The sequence below is a fragment of the Aspergillus tubingensis genome, assembly GCF_013340325.1.
Source record: "Aspergillus tubingensis WU-2223L DNA, scaffold_11, whole genome shotgun sequence".
Lineage (NCBI taxonomy): Eukaryota > Fungi > Ascomycota > Eurotiomycetes > Eurotiales > Aspergillaceae > Aspergillus > Aspergillus tubingensis.
The window spans coordinates 1254259-1269378 of NW_023336285.1; the positions used below are offsets into that span (position 1 = coordinate 1254259).

At 50.8% G+C, this 15120-nt stretch overlaps 7 protein-coding genes across 7 annotated transcripts; 2 read left to right on the plus strand and 5 right to left on the minus strand.

Annotated features, from left to right (window-relative positions):
• Positions 1-1253: 1253 nt before the first annotated feature.
• AtWU_09759 (GABA permease) lies at positions 1254-3082 on the minus strand (the record flags this gene model as incomplete). Its single annotated transcript, XM_035504865.1, has 5 exons — positions 1254-1636; positions 1696-2538; positions 2594-2826; positions 2879-2939; positions 3004-3082. The coding sequence occupies 5 exons, from the start codon at positions 3080-3082 to the stop codon at positions 1254-1256; spliced, it is 1599 nt and encodes a 532-aa protein (XP_035360758.1).
• Positions 3083-3542: 460 nt separating this feature from the next.
• AtWU_09760 (cytochrome P450) lies at positions 3543-5047 on the plus strand (the record flags this gene model as incomplete). Its single annotated transcript, XM_035504866.1, has 2 exons — positions 3543-4492; positions 4549-5047. 2 exons carry the CDS (start codon positions 3543-3545, stop codon positions 5045-5047), a joined length of 1449 nt encoding a protein of 482 aa, XP_035360759.1.
• A 387-nt stretch (positions 5048-5434) lies between these two features.
• AtWU_09761 (carbamoyl-phosphate synthase arginine-specific large chain) lies at positions 5435-6423 on the minus strand (the record flags this gene model as incomplete). The annotated part of the gene is made up of 4 exons (XM_035504867.1): positions 5435-5444; positions 5495-6024; positions 6091-6149; positions 6321-6423. 4 exons carry the CDS (start codon positions 6421-6423, stop codon positions 5435-5437), a joined length of 702 nt encoding a protein of 233 aa, XP_035360760.1.
• A 1001-nt stretch (positions 6424-7424) lies between these two features.
• On the minus strand, positions 7425-8699 carry AtWU_09762 (nitronate monooxygenase; the record flags this gene model as incomplete). Its single annotated transcript, XM_035504868.1, has 4 exons — positions 7425-7715; positions 7764-8265; positions 8333-8594; positions 8687-8699. The coding sequence occupies 4 exons, from the start codon at positions 8697-8699 to the stop codon at positions 7425-7427; spliced, it is 1068 nt and encodes a 355-aa protein (XP_035360761.1).
• Positions 8700-9187: 488 nt separating this feature from the next.
• On the plus strand, positions 9188-11202 carry AtWU_09763 (folic acid synthesis protein; the record flags this gene model as incomplete). Its single annotated transcript, XM_035504869.1, has 5 exons — positions 9188-9342; positions 9393-9409; positions 9569-9903; positions 9953-10161; positions 10215-11202. 5 exons carry the CDS (start codon positions 9188-9190, stop codon positions 11200-11202), a joined length of 1704 nt encoding a protein of 567 aa, XP_035360762.1.
• A 497-nt stretch (positions 11203-11699) lies between these two features.
• Positions 11700-12455, minus strand: AtWU_09764 (DEAD/DEAH box RNA helicase protein; the record flags this gene model as incomplete). Its single annotated transcript, XM_035504870.1, has 1 exon — positions 11700-12455. One exon carries the CDS (start codon positions 12453-12455, stop codon positions 11700-11702), a length of 756 nt encoding a protein of 251 aa, XP_035360763.1.
• A 634-nt stretch (positions 12456-13089) lies between these two features.
• On the minus strand, positions 13090-14839 carry AtWU_09765 (ADP-ribosylation factor GTPase-activating protein; the record flags this gene model as incomplete). Its single annotated transcript, XM_035504871.1, has 6 exons — positions 13090-13118; positions 13172-13489; positions 13547-14244; positions 14304-14487; positions 14547-14682; positions 14774-14839. 6 exons carry the CDS (start codon positions 14837-14839, stop codon positions 13090-13092), a joined length of 1431 nt encoding a protein of 476 aa, XP_035360764.1.
• Positions 14840-15120: the final 281 nt, after the last annotated feature.

Consider the following 15120-nt stretch of genomic DNA (forward strand, 5'->3'; position numbering starts at 1 on the left):
AGTCTCACCAGTCCCGATTCAGCTCTAACTTACTACTTACTATCGGGTCGGTTTCCCGAGTCTGCCGAGCATTACCATTTTATGTCTACCGTGGGTTTTATATGCTTCGTAGGATAGTGTGCCAAGGACCAGCCAACCAAATAGCCAACCAATTATTCAATTAGTTATTAGACTGTAGACAGTTACTAAGCGGGGGTTTTTGCCGAGCCGAAGCCATATTCTTCCATTCTTCTTTTCTTTCGTTCTTTCGTTCTGAAATGGGCTAGATTGTAGTTCGCTATTGAGGATTAGTGAGTCACATTTTGGTTTCTACACGAACTCCGCGGTAAAGATCGATTCAGATTGGATAGAGTTGTCTTTGAGGCTTTTTCTTTTCCCGCCCGTCAATATCTTCCTAATATTCCACTATCCTCTGGGGCAGTTGGAGATACGTACTAACTACAAAATACCTAGACTCCTTCTGGATAAGAATATGCAGGTACAGACATGCCTCACTAGCTAACTACTTAAACACTAGCTTACTTGCTAGATAGTTATATACGGAGTAATAGCTCGAATACGGGTGCCTGTTTGACTGAGTGACTTGTGACTGTGGCACTAGACTGTTTGTAGGTAAAATGTTGTGGCTATTCGCCTTAGAACGCTGGGGCGTTGAAAATGTGGGTTCGGAGACTGGTTAGCTCACTTAGGTGAGGCGCCAAGGGAGAGGGATGACGTGGGTTTTCAGTTGTGCAAGATGTTGGGAAGTTGGAGGTTACTTCTTTGTAGTAGGTTATTGTCATGTAGGATGCGCATTTTGGAAGTAGTAGTACCTAGTGGGTGCTTACTTAGTAGTATTGTGAAGGTTCAATTGCTTCCAATGTTCAGATCATTGCGTTGTGCTGCTGCTGCTGCTGCTGCTGCTAGATGAATATATATTTAGCATCGGCTTCGGCATCTTTCCGTGATCTGCGGTAAATGATATGCCTATCATGATGGGAATGGTAGCTATCACTCCGTACTAGGTGAGTGATTGTGCACATATTAGTAACGGAGGCAAATGAAAAGTGTGTCATTATGTAGATGAATGTCAGAAATCAGCCATTGGTGATTAGATTGACATGGATCAAGTATAAGCTTAAATGTCGATATGCATACCCACGGGGTGATGATTGATACCATGCTCATCAGAACACCAACATTCTGGTTAATCATTAAGAGTATTCTCACATCATATGCCTACAATACATACCCTGGAAACATTAACAAGCCCATCAAGTATCTGACTTCCCCTTCTCCGAACAACTAGCACCCCCCTCCCCTACCTCTCCCACCTGCTCCACTCCATCTACAACCAAACCCTGCACATCAGTCGGTCCCTTGAACTGCTTCCGAGCGGCAGTGAACCACGTTAAAATGGCCAGCAATGCAATCAGTCCGATCGCCGCACTGGTGTAGTTCATCGAATCTGGAGTGACCGGTGCATCTGAAGGAAAGTTGAAGGTAATGAACGCAAAGAACAGAAATAGGAATCCCAGGCCATGTACACTGAGCGATATGGGCAACGGGAAAGAGTAAGGACCGTCGACGGTAGCGATGTCATGGCCAAAGAAATACCCGAGGAGGCGAGCAAGAAGGACCAATGCGTAGGAAACGTCTATGATAGTAATACTGTTAGCTTTGTCCTTGTTGCCAAATTCAATGGGAACGTCTTACAAAATCCCGTGGTCGCAATAGACACAACTGTATTAAACCCAGTGACGGTGCCGAAGTAGATCGAGTTGAAAGCCATTTGCACCACAACAGTGAACAATATCGCATATATCGGGATCTTTCTCCTCTTCTCCACCCGGGATAAGATCCCAGAGAATGGCATTCCCCGGTCCCGTGCGAATGCGAAGAGTGCTCGGGAGCCCTCCGCAACAAGACTCACTGAGGCTACCATCATGATCACCGTCATCATACTGGTCATGAAGCAGGCCGCGACTTTGCTTTGGGTTGAGTCGTAGAAAATCTGCAACACCGGAACGCCTGTAGAGGAGTTTGCAGTAGCATCAATGTCGCCGATGCAGAAGCAGAGCGTCAATAGAAAAATGAATCCTGTTACAGCGCCCATCCCAACAGACATGACCATGGCCTTGGGCGCATCCCGCGAGGCATGTGTCATTTCTTCAGTCATGTGGCTTGGGGTATCGTAACAGCACATGCCGAAGAAACTTTGAAGGATTCCGACCATTGTTGCCATGGCAGATCCGAAGCCAGTTGTGTTCTGGAAATCTTGGAATACGAATGCGGCATCTTGCTTGTTTTTGTTGGTTGCTAGTAGAACTACGACGATGATGATGAACGAGCAAACGTTCCACAGCAGGATGGCCCGGGATAGGCGGTTGAGCAGGTGGGGCAAGAATATATTGACCAAGAGAGCCCAGATTGCGACTGCATAAGTGACCAAGACAGTATGCCACCGTTCGATTACATATTCGGGATATACCAGGTTTGCTTGTCCGAGGATGAAGTTGGCTGCGAACGAGTTGTTCGCAGAGCCCATGGCGAGAATACCTGTCCTTGACTGAGCATTGTGACACATATAGTCTGGAGGTAGAACATCGCTTACCCATTAGCATGAACCACCCCGTTATGTACGACATCTCTCGAGCGATCTTTGGCGGTGCCAGCAGAAAGACCCATGAATACTGCCCTCCGGCCACGGGCCACCTTGAGCACCATTCTGCCATGGATAGGGCAACCGCAAAGGTGATTACACACACGCCTAACCATCCGAAGAGCATAACCGGTGGACCACCGGCATCTACTCCAATGATGAATACACCACTGAGCGCACTCCAGCTGTCATAGATGTTAGCCAGCTGTTCGACATGGTAAGATCGGTGTGGACTACCAGGTAACGATACTAAAACTGAAGCCTATCATATCCAAGAGGCCGAACGACCGTTTGAATTCTGGAAACATTAACGTCAGTCAATCCCATATTGATTCGAAACTACACTATAAATCAAGCCATACCTTGCTGATAGCCCAAGTGCTCAAGCGTGAGGTCTTCTTCGGTGCCATGGCCGAAGACATCTTTGGGCTCCACAGACATGATGCCGATGGTGGTGACGGTGCATAAAGGGTCTTGAGGCCGATCAGATTGACGACATATCTGCTATATATCCAGTCGGGACAGCATGATAAGCTCTTGACGATAATGTACCGTGTCTGTCGGCTGGCTCTGCAGCTCAGCTTGCCAAGTGGTGCTTATCAGCGGATCGACCGGTGACATACCGAGTTGGAGGACCGCCATTGGCAGGACGCGCATCTTCAGCAAGGGGCATTGGGCCTATCAAAGGAGTAACTTTATTGCTTTTTCGGACCCTCCGACATGCCTTCAACCTGTAGTTTTCGTCTGAATGAGCCAGCAGCGCGGTCGGAGTATGACTCAGCTGCTAGTGACTCCGATCGTGGTGAACTAACCTGCGGGGTACGTACCCAATCTCCTACTATATAATCGGTGAATCACAATCAGCGCCCACATGATTCGAGGTCATTCTTGAACCCTCACAATGGCTTACATTGAGAACTTACAAGGGCTCATAGCCCAATCGCTATCATTGGTGGTCCTCGCAATTTCTAGCGCCGTATTCTGCAGATGCTTCTATCGCATTTACCTCCATCCTCTATCATCGGTACCTGGTCCTAAGCTCGCAGCCTGTACTTCGCTATGGTTAGCATACCACACATATATCGGCGATGAATGTACAGTAGTATATGATTTGCATCGCAAATACGGCCCGGTCTTACGAGTCGCTCCCAATGACGTCGACATCGCCGATAAAGATGCGCTGGAGCCAATCTACGTTGCTCGCGGGGGTTTCCCCAAGACATCAGCATATTCCAAGTTCGACATCGACGGACACACAACCATTTTCTCCAGTCTGACTTTGCCTGAGCGATCAACACGAGCGAAAGCTGTCGCCCCTCTTTTCTCTACGGCATCAATTCGCAACTCTCAAGAAGCCTTACGCGAGGTCTTTGACGACTTCGCGAAAAGACTGCAGACTGAAGCGCGCACTGGTAGACCAGTAAACGTGCTTAATGTGACGCGTGCCATGGCAATTGACGCTGTAAGTACGTATCTGTTCCACGAGAGGTACGGTGCCATCACGGAGGATTCAGAGTCAATGTCTGCATCGCCATTTGTGGATTCCTTCGTTGGAGTAGGTGCCTATTTCAATATCGTGCCGGGGAAAATTGGTGGTTTTGTCACGAAGGTCATTGAGCGTTGGAGCACGACCAAGAATGTGGAGCAGTCGCACGGACTGATCGACCAGTACGCCAGAAGGCTTGTCCAGGCAGCGGTACCAAAAAGTGGAAGCTATCAGAGCCGTTTGCTGGAGAAGTCGACCATAGCACAGTCTCAGATTGAAGTCAAAGATGTCTGTTTTGCAGGAACTGATTCCACGGGAATGAACACCGCGACGATCATGTGGTATCTTGCAAAACACCCAGAAGTGTGAGTCATAAAGGCCAGAGTTGTACCCTAATGTCACTAACGGGGCTTTCCTATAGTTATGATCGTCTCAGACATGCAGTCATGGAGAGTATTGAAAACGACGAGGACCCAACCGCGTGCGCGTACCTGCGCGGCGTCGTCCGAGAAGGCCTTCGTCTTTCCTGGGCCAATCCAATTCGCCTGCCTCGTTCAGTTCCGGCTGGAGGCTGGAAGTATCGTGACTACTATTTCCCGGCTGGTACGAGTGTTGGTGTTGCGGCCTATCAGCTGCATCAAGATAGCAGCGTGTTCCCTGAGTCGCATCGTTTCCTTCCTGAACGTTGGGATAACGCGGACGACAGAATGCTTACGGCATTCTTTGCGTTTGGCAAAGGGACTAGAGCATGCATTGCCCAGTCGTTGGCCATGTATGAAGTTACCATGGCTATTTTCACCGTGGTCAAAGAAGATGTGCTGCGTGGTGCGTCGATTGTGGAAGACCGAATCGAGATAAAAGAATGGTTCAATTCCAAAGTCAAAGGGCATGAGATTTTGATACAGTTCGCTAGCAAGTGAAGCGACATACACTATCACCAGGAGTGAAACAGCTAATTATAGACGTGTGTTTGAGAAAGCCTAATTGGTATGTCGCATAGAATAGACACGTCAAAAGCCCTCTTTAGAGAAATCAATATCCTTACCATCCAGCCACTCCGCCATTTCCTTGTATACCATGTCCCGCTCTTTGCCGAACAACTGGGGCAGATTCTGCTTAATCGGATAGCCTAGCCGGCGCATACCATAAGCCAGAAACCGGTAGCCTTTGGGCTCCTTGGCTAGAGACTCATGGTCAATATGTGGAGGTCGAGTAGGGTCCACTGGTACACATTTATCCTTCTCGTAGATTGGATGATTGCAGAGGATTTTCCATCCCTGCGGCTGCTTCTTCATGAAATATCCAAATCAACAGTCACTAAAACCATCCATGTTAGTAGGCTCATATTTGAGACGGGAGAGACTTACCAGTCGCTATCCCATTCAACCCCGTTCTCATCCGCAAACCGGCAGGAGATCGTACACTTCATTTTATCGATGGCACGATCACCCTTGATATCTACGGCGTGACCCAGAACCCGATGGCAAATGAATTCACTCTTCGCCCATCCTTCAGCCCAAGTATCAATGGCCTTGTCCCGGTAGTTTTGCTGCCAGCTGATATTTATGAAGGCCTTGGGATCAAATATTTCCCTCAGATCAGACCATTCGCAGGCATCGCGGTGAAGAGGCCAGCCTTCGCAGAGCTCGCGGATTCTGAACCGCTCCAGAGTAGAAGCGTCATCGGTATTGTATGTTAGACGGTTGGATGCAGAAGGCGGTTCGGCACCCAAGCTGTAGTCGCCTTTATCTGGCAGTTTGAAAAGTGCAGTCTTTCTAGTATAGTCTGATTGGCTGATGCCGCTCATTGCATCTGTCTGTTCTTGAGCTTTGCAAGTGGATGTAGTGTAGATGACAATCTGTTGGTATAGGAGGTACCATGATGGATGGACAGAGGCCTAGATATAAATAGAGTGTCAGAATTGACTTTGGTTACTTTTGAATGACCTATTTGTATGACATACCGGTAGTGGCGAAGTATATCCAAGAATATCATGAACCGTCCACGTAAGTGATATGTTTTCTGCTTGGGCATGAATGTCAATCAAGTCTCGGAGAAGAAGCCTCTTTCAATTCTAGGGAAGTCAATAGTTCTAGTCTCAAGCGTGCTCATCGAGTTTGCAAGTTCAAACTTCAGGGTGTCCCTTGAATGTGCAATTAAGAAACATCCGGCGCCGCAAATTGGTCGACAAACCTGGAACCGGTCGCTCAAAACTGGTTCTGATGATGCTCAGACCGGACGCTTCAAAATTCAAGGAGTAGCGAGGAATATACTTTTCGTGCCGTTTGCGTTCCATGGTGGATCTTCGAAGCAGCTGTCATACCAGGTTTCCTTGGATTGCAGAGCCATGTAGTCTGTTTGCAGGGTGGTACCTGAAAATGAAGTTGCGGATCGGGCCATGGCAAGGTGGAATACCCAATGGTAGATGTGGAAATGGATTCAAACAAAAGTATGTCCGTAGTAGTTGTGTCGGGTATGTCAAGTTAGTGGTAGGAAGGGTGAGACCCGCTCTCCCCACATGACGGCCTCGATAGCCTAATTTTTGAGATGAGCTTAGATCAACTTCATTACAGCTTCTACTTCTAGTAAAGAGACGTTCCATCGCCCATTCTTTGCCTGTGTAACAACCACTCTTATCTCACATACCAAATCTCCACGGGCAAGTCTAAACCCTGACAATGTCCCATAGTCCGAATCTACCGGCGGTCTATAAGCCACATACCAGATCTACCCCGAGCTGCAATGCCGGCCCGACTAGGTTATTATTACGATCTCGCATTTTCAACACTTGTGCAACAGCGGATTCATATTTTGTACATCTGGCCTTACTTAAAAGTGGCACAGGCATTTGTGTGGTGGGTACTCCCTTGCTTTGTATTTCCGTCTGGGTCGATGGACGTCGAGATCGTCTGTGTTACCGGGAGTAGGATGCGGTTGCAGGCGTCGGCTATGTGTAGGTATTAGGAGACTAGCAGCCTTTCATGGGATGATGCGAGGGGTGAGTGTGAAGGTGACAGAAGGCATAGTGCCTGTCTGAAAATAATGAGGTGTAGTACTATCTGTATTTTCTGGACGGTAGAGGTCTAATTGAATGAGTATGACACTCATTGGCTAGAGGAGTGTAAGATATTTTCGAGTCTTGAATCTTATTGTATAGCTAGGTTAAAGAGCAAGCATTGCCAAAACAGCTTCACTGGTATTCGGTAGGAGTATGAATGGATGGAATCATGAACAGTCCAACTGTCTTGAACTGGCACTGACAATATGCATGCAAATGGTATCTGAAATGAGAGAAGTTTACAACTTGGCCAACATCTTGTTGCCCTTCTGCAACAGAGCAGCAGCATCGTCCACAAGCTCATCAACAATAGCCTTGGCAGGCTTCTTCTCGTTTACAACAGCAGCAACCTTGCCCATCAGGAAGGGGCGAGCGTTCTCGAGGGTCTCGTCATCAACATCATCGGGAAGGTTCTCCATGTCGTGCTCGGCCGGGATAATACCCTGAGAAGTGAGCTTCTTGATCTCGTCTTGGCGGTTCTCTTCCCAGTTCTTGATGTATTCGTTGTTACGGACACGGAGCGGGCGGCCCTAAAGCAGTTAGGATATGAATCAGGTGTAGTGTTTCGTTGCACTTACCGTGAAGATAATAGTGCGGATTGTGTCGTTAAAGCCAGCAGTGCGGACAGCCTCCTGGTGAGCCTTGGGGGCACCAGCCTCGTCAGCCAGGATGAAGCGAGTACCAATCCACACGGCCGAAGCGCCAAGCATCAAGGCAGCAGCCACCGAGTTGCCATTGTACAAGCCACCGGCAGCAACCACCTGCACGGGCAGACCAGTCAAGGGACTCTTCTTGCCCTGGCACAGCTTGGCCACGGTAGGAATGAGGATCGTAGTGGGAACATCGCCAGTGTGACCACCACCTTCACCACCCTGAGCACAAATGATATCCGCGCCGGCATCGAGGGACTTCTGGACGTGCTTGGGGTGACCGATCATGTTCATGTACAGGATGCCTGCAGCATGGAGTCTGTCCACGACAGCTTTGGGGGGCACACCGACGGCAGAGACGAAGAGCTTAGCGCCGCTTTCAATAATAATGTCGACAAGTTCGTTGAGCTTGCCCTTAGTGTAGTCGTAGCTGAACAACAGAAAGCGGATTAGCATCTCGGGTTTCCGTTTGTCATACAATCACATGGGTGTCTCACTTGGTCTTGCGGGCGCTTCCACCGACCTGGGGGAGCAGCAGATCAACACCAAAGGGAGCGTTCTTGTCATTCAGGAAGCTCTTGAGCTCTGCAATCTGCTCACGGAGCATGTCGGGGGTGTATCCAACACCTCCAATAACTCCCAGACCACCGGCGTTGGTGACCGCGGCGGCCAACTTGGGGCCGGCGGCCACGTTCATACCCGCCAGGAAGACGGGGTGGTTGATCTTGAGTAGATCAGTAAGAGTAGTACGGATTTTTTCTACAAGAGCAGAATTTCATTAGCATTCAAGATCCCCGAAGATTCCGGCGCATTGCATAGTGCGTATGAAGAGGCGGTGGCGAGGAACTCACGCGGAGAAGCCATTTTGGAGTATATGAAGAGACGATAGATGGATGAGAGGTGGATCGGAGACCAAAAATTAGGTACAAGGTAGTAATATTTCAGTTAGCAAGTAAAAAAGGGATGCGGAGACCCAGGGTATCCAAGCACAGTTATAAGGAGTAAGTGTGCAGGCTGGAGGAGCCGAGGACAAAGAGTGACCAGCACGAGCCTCGGTCCAGGGCGTGTGATGGACCAGGCTATTGACGGCTGACTACCCCGAGTTTCCAGCCGAACCACCTGATTCCCGTTGCGGGGTTACCACACTTTGCCTATTCTCAGTTAGCCTATGATTAGTCGTGTGGCTGGTGAAGTGTGGCTAGTAAACAGTTGTTGTTCACGCCTCAGGCTGTCACAGCCGGAGTCAGGTGACGGGAGTAGCACGGCCCGCGCATGACGTATTTTCATTCCGGATTCGCTGTAGATCTCGCCTCTGCACTTCGTTTCTGAGCTCCGTGGCTGCTGCAGAAAGTATGAGACCTAAGCCAACGGTGACCTGGCATAGCAATGCTGTCGCCTTGACATCAGCTGTCCGCGCTTGTCGGTTCCCCAGCACAAGCCTGCTGCATTCTCAACCATGTAGAGGCGGATCAATTCTTAGCAGATCATTTGGCAGTTTGGTAGCAAGGCATGTCTTTCATTGATAAGATTAGAGATATCACAGTCTAACTCTTATAGAAACTCATCTGTATCTGGTACGGCTTCTTATATATGCAATTGCTACAAAACCTGCTCGTTGTTCGCTACCATTGGTGACCACCCTATTCATGAGGACAATAAATTTTTTTGTGGATAGGACCTGGCTCACAAGGTTCGCATGTGTAGTATCTAGAGCTGGACTAACTCACTATCAGAGCCATTGCACACCAGTAGTCTCAATAGAGGCACATTGAGCGGCATCGATGCAAGGAGATCCCGCCATGAAATCCTAAAGCCCCTGTGTCACACTCGCAAGCTCACAACCAGCCGAGCACGTCTATTCAACCCCAGCATGGATCGAGTACATCCCTCCACCCATCGGGCATTCATTGCCTTCGGCAGCAATGTTGGAGACCGCATTGATATGATCGAGGCTGCTTGCCGCGAATTGGAGCGCGCCAACATCCGAATCAAGCGGACGAGCTCCCTCTTCGAGACAGCCCCGATGTACGTCCTCGACCAGGACCCCTTCATCAACGGAGTGTGCGAGGTACGTGCCCACTCCCATTTTCAACACATCAAACCCTAACCTCCCACAGGTCGAAACCAGCCTATCCCCCATGGAACTGCTGGACACCCTGCAAGCCATCGAGCTAGGCCTCGGCCGGAAGAAGCTCATCGACAAAGGCCCACGCTCAATTGACCTGGACATCCTCCTGTACGACGAGCAAATCTTCACGCATGAACGTCTCGACATCCCGCACAAACTTATGCTCGAGCGCGACTTTGTCCTCCGACCCCTCTGCCAGTACGTTCTCCCCCTTCCCCTCCCTATTCCCAATCACCACTAACCACCAACAGACTAATCCCGCACGAACGCCCTCCCTTCCTGGGCCACTCCCAAAGCTACCTCAACCACCTCAAAACCCTCCCACCTCCATCTCCCACCCCCCACCCAACAACCCCCATATCGCCCCTCTTCCCCGCAATCCACAGCACCAACCCGTCCCGCCCAACCCACATAATGGCCATCCTGAACCTAACCCCCGACTCCTTCTCCGACGGCGGCACGCACTCCCCCACCGACCTAAGCACCCTAACCACAACAGTCCACAACATGATCCGCTCCGGCGCCACCATAATCGACATCGGCGGCGAAAGCACCCGCCCAGGCTCCACCCCCGTCAGCGAATCCGAAGAACTCTCCCGAGTAATCCCCGCCATCAGACACATCCGAACCACCATCCCAGAGGCCGCCCACATCGCCATCAGCATCGACACGTACCGTGCTCGCGTCGCCGAAGAAGCCTGCGCCGCCGGCGCGGACATCATCAACGACGTCTCGGCGGGTCTCCTCGACCCCGAGATGCTACCTACCATGGCCAGGACCGGAAAATCAGTCATATTGATGCACATGCGCGGCACTCCCTCCACCATGACAAAGTTAACGGACTACCCTAACGGAGTCATCAAAGATGTAGGCAATGAACTCCTCGAACGGGTCGCCGCTGCAGAAGCAGCGGGGATTAGACGGTGGAGGATGATATTAGATCCCGGGTTAGGGTTCGCGAAGAATGAACCTCATGATTTGACTATCTTGAGGGAGTTGAATAAGTTGAGGACGGGGATCGAGGGACTGGAGTATTTCCCGTGGTTGATGGGCCCGAGTCGGAAGAGGTTCGTGGGCAGGTTGACGGGGGTGAAGGAGGCTAAGGATAGGACTTGGGGGACGGCGGCGACGGTGACGGCGAGTGTTGCGGGAGGTGCGGATATTGTTAGGGTGCATGATGTTAAGGAGATGTGGCAGGTTGGGAGGGTGGCGGATGCGATTTATAGGGGGGTTGTTTGATGGGGATGGATGTGAAAAGTGGGAGTTTTGTGAGTTTGGATATTCAACTATAGGATTGTGGATGGGATAGATATGTATTGGGTATAGGGTGGAGGAGGTCTGGCGTATTGGTTTCCCAGCTGGTTTGGGCGTTGGGAAGGGTTCAACCCCGGATACTATTTATTGTAGATAGTTATTGGCAGGATTGAGTCAATTATCCTGTGATGATGAGTGCACAGTCAGGCAACATCCACATCTATACTAATAGCCATGAGGGGTAAGTGGATAGATGAAAGAATATATGTTCAGCAATCTATCCTAGCTACGCTACGAGCAAACAAAAGCACACATGAATGAGTGTCATCCAAAGAAGCAAAACAGCAAATGGCGAATGACAGGTATAACCCAACCCAAACAAGAGCCTCCCCACAACCAAAGATAGATCACCAATCCAGTCCAACCTGAACCAAACACATCAGAAACCTATATAATCCACCAAAAGATAATCCACCAACCCATCACCCACCCCCCTCCCCAGCAGAACCCAACCCCACCCCCAACTCCTCAGGCTCATCCCACTCCTCAGCGGGAAAAAACCCACTAAGAACGACATAATCCCCGGCCTGGCACCTACTCAACTTCATCTCCCTAACCTTCTCCAACAACTGCAACTTGACAAAATACCGATCCAGCTTCAACGGCGGAAACATGAAGTTCTCCAGCCTATACTGACTATAAAACACCGTCTGACCATCCTCATCAACCCCGAAGGGTTCCGTGACATCCGTGCGCCTGTTATATTTCTTCTGCTGTAACGGAGGCTGACAGGTCAAGAACGCCTGCTTGAGATCCGGGTAACGTTCCGGGCTGAGGTAGCCAATGACGGTCTCGCCCGCGTACGTGGGTTCGTTGGTGATGGGGTGCTTGAAGTGTTTGACTGCGTAGATTAGGCCTTCCCGGTCAGAGGAATTGCCGACGACGTGGTGCAGGTGGCCGCGGCCTGCGGGGCCGTGCTCGATCCAGAGCCCGTGCCGGTATGGTGGCCAGCTGTTGTCGTGGAAGTCTTGGGCGCCGGGGGGAAGGTGGAACCAGACGTGGCTGATTTTCCAGGATGGGTAGGGGGCTCTCGGCTTGGGGTAGGTGGTGGGGGAATCTGGCGGAGGAGGAGGAGGAGGTGTTTCTGGTCGGAGGGGGACTTCGGTTTGGATAGGGGTTCTTCTTCCTGTGTAGAAGGTGGTTCGTGTTTCGGTGTCGAGGGGGATTTGGCTGGTCATGATGGTTTGGAGGATTAAGAATGAAGGTGTTTAGGGTGTGCGGTAGGAATGGATATTAGGGTTATGAGGCGAAGAGGGATGAGAACTGGCAGGCATTTTCGAGATAAAGATGTTGTATATAGAGCTCCGCATTTGTTGGTTGTAGATGGAAGGAGAGGCTAGGGAAGGTGCGCCTGTGCTGTATACCGTAGAAGATTGTTGACATATACATACTTATTACATACATGCTGAAGCAATAGAGTTGGCTTTTCATTCACTAATTCAGTTCTAGACTCGTAACCTACTAAGTTCAATGACGAATATACAAGGATTCAAAGCAACCAAAGATGTTCAGTGGAAGGCAATTAATGATTTCAACTAACGCAGAAGAGCAGCATGGATGCGAGCGATACCAACCTGAACCGTTAAATCAGTAAACGGAACCTAGCGCACCCAGCAAGTCTCGGCAAATAGAGAGCACTGCGCCAGCCATGTTGTCGAAAAGCTCTGTTTATGAGGGTACTAATCAGGGGAATAGAAGACGGAGACAGAAACGCCACAGATGAAGGAGATCGAGGAGAAAACTGGCTAACAAGGGTCAGGATAAGCCGGAGGTAAGAATTGAAAAATTATCAGTGAGTTGTCGCGCACATATCTAGCTGTTCAGGTAGCTGCGTATAGCACCTAAAGATTCTGTGAATAAGCGTTCGCTGTGAAGACAATGGGGATAGACTGACCTTGCAGCTTAGTTGCGCCCTCCCCGACGAGCTGCGTCAGGTTCTCAAGGTCATCACCCGCGGTGATACCGAAGCGACGCACAAAGTCCTTGGCAGCATTTTCAAGATCACCGTAGGTATCATCGGCAACGGGAAGATCATCCTCAGGACGTCCAAAGTAGGAGTTGCTCGAGATAGCCTGGGCGCCGTCGAATTGACGAAGGCGCTCCTTGGCCTCAGCCTGAGCATTGGGGTCGAAACGATCGCGTCCGAAGAACTCGTCGGAAGAGATACCCTTCTGGCTACCGAAGCGAGACTTGGCCTGCTTCAACTCCTCATCTGTAAACATCGTTAGTCGTCATCCTAACCACTATAAGAACTAGGCAAGTCGCATACCATCAGCGGCAGACCGAGGCGCAACAGCACCGAAGCCCGGCTTCTTCGGGGCAGCCGGCTTCACGCCGACAGTCTGTCCAAATCCGAGTCTTCCAATTCCCATGCCAAGACGCTCAACATCGCCCGAATTGCGCTCTTGGGTGTTCCTGCTAGGGCTGATAGGAGTGGGTGAGGCGATCGCCGTGGCAGCGGTGGTGGTCGTCTTGGCCTTAGCATCAGCCTCAGCCTGCTCGGCTTCAGGGTCGTAGCCCAGCTTCTCAATGCGCTCAGCCTCCTCCTTGGCCTTTCTCTCAGCCTCATCGAAGTCGATAATTTCCGCGGCGCCGATCTTCTTAGCCCCCAGCTTGGGGGCCTTCTTGGCACCCAACACGCTGCCCTTCTTGGCAGTGGTGGTAGAAGGGGTCTTACGGACAGCAGCGCTGGCCCGGATGGCGGTAGGGGCAGGGGAAGCGCTGTCCTTGTCGGAAGCGGACAGGGGCGATTTGGAGCGGGAACCGTTTGCGCCGGAGTTCAGGAAGGGAGAGCCAGTGCGGCTGACAACCGGAGGAGTACCGGTACGGGAAGGGGGGTTGCTGGGGCGCTTGATGGAGGGCTTGTCCCAGGAGGAGAAGAAGTCGTCATCCTCAGCGGCGGGGGTACTGGAGCCGTTGGACGGAGTGCCAGCGGGAATATCGGTAATCACAACCTCTCCGGGGTACCTATGCGTAACAAAAAGCATTAGACCTGTAATATATGCAGAAGACCCGGGCCCACTAACTGTTGCGCATCCTGCGCAGCGCGTCTCTTGAGCTCCTCCTTGTACTTCACGGCGGCGTTGCAGGTGTACTTGACTTTGACGTCCTTGCTGGCGAGAGCGGCAGAACCGCCGTGCGATTGGAAGTACTTGGTAGCGGACTCGTTACCGCCGACCTTCATAACCCGGAGCTGTTCCCATTGCCATTCTGCACGTATCACATTAGCACCGACGGACATGGAAGTCAGGAGATGCGATGAAGCATACGGTCGAGGTTGGTGGAGCGAACGAAGGAGATATGCACGCCCAGGTTACGGTGATTGGCCGAGCAATCAAGGCACAGGTAGATACCGAAAGGCACAGACGACCATGTTGGGTTCTTAGAGCCGCAATCGAAGCAGATCTGTGGAGGTCAAAAAAAGCAAGAGTTAGAATGGCTGGTCGGAGTAATAGTAATAATAATAATAAGTCTGGCGGGGAGGGGCACTGCGCGCCTTGTTTGCGGGCTTGAGTTTTAGCTTCTCAAAGATCTTCTGAGACTCCGTTTTGGAGGCACTCATGATGGGCGAATTGAATATGATAGAAAAGGACCCGAGGGAGAGGAAGAGGAACGGGCCAGCAGGCGGAATAGGATTATGACACAACGGAGAGGTCGGGGAGGAAGAGAGAGGGAGAGGGAGATCCGAAAAGGCGAAGCGGGAGAGACGAACGTGGTCGGATTGGGATTGGGAAGTGCCCCGTTTTGTGACCCTGCCAGATTTGCAGGATGATCCGGTAATTTTAAACTTCAGGTCTGGATTTCGGGGGGGTGGCACGTCTAGAACAGCCGCTAGTGGCGAGG